This window comes from Hypomesus nipponensis, chromosome 14 (genome assembly GCF_054491055.1).
Source record: "Hypomesus nipponensis isolate SF chromosome 14, ASM5449105v1, whole genome shotgun sequence".
Taxonomy (NCBI): Eukaryota; Metazoa; Chordata; class Actinopteri; order Osmeriformes; family Osmeridae; genus Hypomesus; species Hypomesus nipponensis.
In genome coordinates, this window is record NC_140374.1 from 15,694,838 (window position 1) to 15,700,837 (window position 6,000).

Here is a 6,000-nt window from a genome sequence, read left to right on the forward strand (position 1 = left end):
GAGTATGTGTTTGTGAATGCCTGTGTGTGTGTGTTAACAGATGAAAAGACCCCAGGCATGCTGGGACTGGTGGAAGAGCAAGGCCTCTCTGTATTTGTAGTTTTACTGAGGTAATTACAGCAGTTTTACTGAGGTAATAACTGGAGTCATTTCTCTTTGTTCTGGCCTCCCTCCACTGAGGTTTGGGCTTCATTAATTGGCACCATGAAAGCAACCGGCCAGTTTGGAATGGACAAGAGAGGGGTCCAGGGGTCTGTCTGCTGGAGGGGGGTTAGGGTGGGGGGGGGGGGGCTTAACTTTGCCTAATTAGTGCAGGGGTCGGCTGCCTACACACTGGGTCTCAGTGCCCCTCACGTATTGCATACAAACACACCTTCCCCAGCTTGTTAAGGTCAGGTTTGGAGCAGAAACAGTTCATGTCGCTGGGGAAAGAGGGAGCTTCAAACTCTCTCTGTCCGGCCCCGCCACTAATGAAGGCTTGCTGCTTTGTGGGTGTGTGTGTGTGGCTGTGGGTGTGTGTTTGTTTGTTTATGTTCAAACGGTACTATTGATCTAAGACTTTGGTGAGACAGTAGAAAAGTCTCATTGAATGTAATTAGGGTTCTGTTTCACTGTTCCACAGTGTTTAATAGGGATCTCCAGGTTCCTTTACTGGTAGTAAGGGGGCTCTCCTGGGGTCTGTGTTGGATGTGTGTGTGTGTGCGTGTGTGTCTGAGTGTGTGTGGATGTGTGTGTGTGCCAAGCTAACATGTGTCAGCTCTACGTGAAGCTTCCAGGGATATAGCATGGTTCTCCCAGACTGGCCAGTTCACCCTCCAAAGCCTGCAGGCTAACACAACAAAGCCAGGATGAACAACACCATGAACGCCTGGGTGCTCCTACTTAATCCTCTCAAGTCCACACACACACCCACCCACACACCACACACACACCACACACACACCACACACACTCAAAGGTGGCTTTTTCTGTATCCTGGACAACCTATCTGTATTGGAAACGTGACAGTAGTTAGTTATGACGGTCGTGATATTGCTCTTGTGCGGGTCACCAAAGATGAGGACTGACCAGTCTCTATTGGAGCTGAACCAGGCCCCCCGAGGAGTGCAGCTAGCATCACGTGCTGCTGTGAGGCGGAGCTCCTCCCTCCTGTGGCTCCACCTTCCAGGGCTTGCTGCTGTCTTCTCGTGTGAGTTCTGAGGGAGACATGAGCTGTGAGCTGTGAGGGAGACATGAGCTGTGAGCTGTGAGGGAGACATGCTCTGTGAGCTGTGAGGGGGACATGCTCTGTGGTGCGATTGTTCCTTCTCTCTCAGGGAGGCCAGCATGGTGAGCCCGATCACTGTCCTCACGTAGCTGACGAGCCGCTTCACACAGCCGAAGCATCCTTCTCTCCTCTCGTCGCTCCTCTTCTCCTCATCCAGACGCATTAGCTCTCGGCTCACAATTGGTTTGAGTGCACTGAGTGCATACTTTTCACTCTCTCTCTCTCTCTCTCTCTCTCTCTCTCTCTCTCTCTCTCTCTCTCTCTCTCTCTCTCTCTCTCTCTCTGTCTCTCTGTCGCTGTCCTTCCTTTTCCCCCTTGTCAGAATCAGTAACCTCAGACCCTGATGTTAAACTCCATCCCTTTACCTCAAAGAGACAAGAGAGGATGAGAAAGAGAGAGGCGGAGACAGAGAGTGTCCTAAACCCCGGCCCCCTCACCCCCACCTCTCTCACTCATTCCTAAGGACAGTTTGAGTTCCTCTACAACAGAGTCATGATGTTCAGTGACCTGCGCAGGACTCTGTGCCTTGACATCAAGCTAGATATCAGTGTGTTTTTCCTGTCCAACGGGCGTGTGTGATTCTATCCCCCCCCCGCTGCCTGTGTTCTACTCAGCTGTCGCTGAAGCCGATAGATCTTTTGTTTCATGTCTAGTCTGCGCGCACCGTGTCTTTGTTGAGTCTCAGTGAGACAAGCCAGACTAAACTGAACCAGATGTGTGTTTTGACGTTTCAAACTCATGTACCTCCCTCTCTCTCTCTCTCTCTCTCTCTCCCTCTCTCTTTCTCTCCCCCTCTCCCTCCCCCTCTCCCTCCCCCTCTCTCACCCCCCCCACCCCCCCACCCCCCTCTCCCTCTCAGAAGCCCCCGGCCAGGACTTTGTGACACTGGACTACCGCCTGCGCTACTACCCCAGCATCACCTACGCCGTCATCGGCAGCGCCGTCATCTTTGTCCTGGTGGTGGCGCTGTTGGCCCTGGTGCTGCACCACCAGAGGAAGCGCAGCGTGCTCCTGCCGCGGGGCGTCCGGGGGGGCTCCCTCCACCACCACCACCACCAGCCCCTGCTGCTCTCCCGCCTGGTCATCCTGGACCGCGGCCACGTTCACCCAGCAGGCCCTGGCTCATCCCCGGGCTCGCCTGGCTCGGTTGCCCAGTACAGCGCCGCTGCCCCGGGCCTGCAGCTGTTGTCTGGGACCCTCTACCCCAACGGAATGCCCATGGACTCCCCTCCTTCTTACTCCCAGGCCGTGCTGGACGTCAGGTGAGCTGGGCTTTTGACGGCGTTTGCTGCTTGATAGAAAGGCTGTGTGTGTATGTGTGTTTTGGAAGATTTGGATCTTGCTCGTGTTTGAGTAACACCGCTGTGTTCGTGTGTTCGTCATCTGTCTCCTCTGTGACTCCTCCTCCTTCCTCCAGCCGCCCCCCGTGGTTTGATCTTCCTCCGCCCCCTTACCTCCAGGATGGGGAGCTGCCATCGGAGGGAGAGCTGCCCCAGTACGAGGACCCCACGCACTCCTCATCTCACCCCAGCACGGGGCCTTCTGAGCCCCCCGGAGCCAGAACTGTGGCCCCGGGCCTCCCCCGGCCTAGTCTGAACAACAGAGAGGAGTCAGACCAGCTGTAGTCCCTCTCCCGCTGGGGGGGGGCTGATTGTACATAAGAAACAAAAGGACCAGAGGAACAGGCCCCAGGGGCCGTGCAAAGCTGGAAAGGAGCTACCTTCTCTGGGGTGGCTCGGAGCACCGTCCTGCCTGCTGTGGAACTCACCAGGGACTCTAGAGAGCCCTACTGTACATTCTAGCTATGCTGCAGCACTTCTGGCAGCCAGACAGCCATGATACTCCCTGGAGTGCATCTTGTACGCTGGCGCCACCTGTTGGTGTTTCAACCACATAACCCCTCATAACTGGACATCAATCAGCCAAGCCAGTTATTGTATCTTTTTCAAGGGCGTAGATTTGGTCTCAGACTTGGTGGGGACATCCACCCATCAACCCCCCGCTTAAAATGTGTTACTCTGGCCTTTTATGTATGTATTGTTGGCAGACAGCCCTGGTAAGTTAGCTGTAGGCCTATACCGTTGTCGCCGACACACCCGCTAGCTTGTCTGCGACTGCCAGTGCAAGCAAGCAAAGTATGTGCTTCTTCCCGTGTGTCGCGTGTCAGATAACCCTCCCCCTTCGGGTTTTCAGCCAATCAAATTATGGCATTTCTTGTACTGTCGCGGCCGTCGGAATCGATCCAAATAGCAGCACAATTCGCTAAAATATTGGTGGGGACAATTTTGTCATTTTAAAATGTTGGTGGGGACAAGTACCAAGCGTCCCCCCCTAAATCTACGCCCATGATCTTTTTTTATACACATTTGCTAGTTACAAAACTCAACAGGACCCCCCACCACAAAGACCACAAGTGGACATCATTCCCAAAACATATCCATGTCCTCATCGATCCTGGTCACAGCCTAGACGTTGAGTCTCTGCAGGCTCCACCCATGGTGTTGCATGGTGTTGATCACAGTTCATCACAGTTAGTTTGGTGAGTGTTTTAATGCATATCCAGTGAGGGAGCTGTACAGTAGAACTTGGGGTTAGCGATGGCTGGCCGATTTCCTGTTGAGTCGTGCACAGACAGCAGCTACCGTCGTCATGACGCACACGTCCCGCTTCCCGGTGCCTGCTTCTTCTCACAGAACAACTGGAAATTCTACGTTTTTGCAACAGAGCACTTAAATGGTGTTAATTCACCCCTGTTCATCAAACAAATTAAACATTTGCTTATTCAGAGCAATAGAATGTTTCAGGAAAGAGTCTTTTGAGAAAACAGGAAAAAGTTCTGTCATGTAAAGAAATACCTTTGTGAGGTGCTCGTGATCATCTCACCGAACAATCAGTGTTTGTAAAAATAAACGCCTTTCAATCAATGTCAAAGTCAAATCAAAGGTCAATCATCTAATCAACATCAAGTAAACACAATTTGTCATGTTCAGAATCTAGATTTAGGTCAACTATTCCTATAGATTCCGTTTGGACACCAGACCAATGAACCTTGCTCAACCCTTTAGTATTATTTACAACAGAGCCAATATCAACCAAGGATTCCAGTGTGATGAAGATAATGTTCTTCAAGTATTATGCCGAGCTTCTAAAAATGACCTCTTAAATGTTACAGTGATCTGTTATTTGTTAGTGACTGACATACGTGCCTTGGTTTACACTTGGTCCCTGGTGGTGTCCTGCCAGTCTCAGTCGCAAAGCTTTTCAGTGTTTGAGAAAGACATTAGCCTTGGCTGTACGTATGTGGTTGATACTACTGTTGGTTCCACTTACGACACCTTCTCTATGATGCAGTACAGTTGGACTCCTTAGGTCAGATTCACAGACAGCAGATTCTGATTAAGAATGACCCTCCAGTATGTCTCTTGTCAAACTGGCTTCTTATGTTTGGCTGGATGGATGACCTGATCTGGCCTGGCACACATGACTGTTTGTGACGTTCCAGGGGTTTGTACAATCCTTGGTTGGCAGTGTGTGTAGAACAACCAAACACAACACGTTCATCTGCTGCTCCCCAAATCTGTCCTTAGCATAGCAGGACACTTAGCACAGTTATTCAACCTATCTGAAGGATGTGCTTGTGTGTGTGTGTGTGTGTGTGTGTGCGCGCGCGTGTGTGTGTGCGCGCGTGTGTGTGTGCGCGCGTGTGTGTGTGTGTGCGCGCGTGTGTGTGTGGGTTTGTGTGTGGGTGGGTGGGTGTGCGTGTGTGTGTGTTCCGACGCGTGTGCCTATGGAGGTATTGATCAACTTTCTAATGTTCCTTTCCAAGGCTTTTATGTGACAATGTAAATAGAGCAGAGAGGGACAGTAGAGCCTTTTATTTATAAGCAGAGTAGAGACATGTAGAATTCAAACAGAGAGGAAGATGTGTAACCATGAAACGTATTCTTTTTGATCTTAACTCCCCGTGTATTGTCCCCCACCCAACCAAACAGTGAATAGAAACCAAAGATGTTTGGCGTGTGCATTTGAGGCTCTTTGTGAGATGACGAGATGCTCTTGATAAGCTTTTGCTCTGCAAAGCAACATCAGAAGAACCCCCACAGTGTTGTGCGTCTTTGTATTTAGTACTTCTGTAATGTCAACTTCATCGAAGAAAGCGACTGAAATAAAACAGGAAACCATGTTGGTTTCTAGAAAACTGGACGTTGATTCTCAGGTCAAATATCAGACAGGCCACATGTTGTCCTTTCTCTTTTCAACCATACCTGCTTCATAAAGTGGGTTGGATTACAAAACGATAATTACATTTCTGTTTCATTGCCCGGTTCAGTTGGAATCTGGTCGTGTTTGTATTCATGTGTGGTACCAGTTTTGGTTCATTTACTTTTTCTTTCTGATGAAATGTATTCTGTACATTGATGAAAGTAATATAAAGGTAAAACAGTGACTCAAGTTTCCCTTCCTAAATGTATATTGTAGTTGTAGTTGTCTATATATCCACTAGATGTCAGTCTTTCACCACAATGACATCACCAAATGGAATTAAGAGGGTTTTGAGAGGCACAACTTGGTACTGTGCTGTGTGAATAAAACACATTACAACACGGCAACAACAATTCTGTCATTAATACTTAGTAGTTAAGTGACATAACAGTTACATTTTTTCTTTGTCAGAAAACACGTGTTTCTATGAGATGGCATATTACGTGCTTCTCATCTTCAATATACAACCT

The 6,000-nt window shown here is 49.5% G+C and overlaps 1 protein-coding gene across 9 annotated transcripts in view; it reads left to right on the forward strand.

Moving 5' to 3' along the window:
• Positions 1-5,714, forward strand: part of ldlrad3 (low density lipoprotein receptor class A domain containing 3) — a 59,904-nt gene extending 54,190 nt beyond the window's left edge. For 8 of the 9 annotated variants that reach the window (XM_084672806.1, XM_084672798.1, XM_084672799.1 and 5 more), the window contains exons 5-6: positions 2,127-2,529; positions 2,685-5,714. In XM_084672806.1, coding sequence (XP_084528932.1) covers positions 2,127-2,529; positions 2,685-2,892 — 611 coding nt within the window. In that variant the 3' untranslated portion in view covers positions 2,893-5,714. The remainder of the gene's footprint in view (positions 1-2,126; positions 2,530-2,684) is intronic. The other variant, XM_084672800.1, reaches the window with a different exon arrangement.
• Positions 5,715-6,000: the final 286 nt, after the last annotated feature.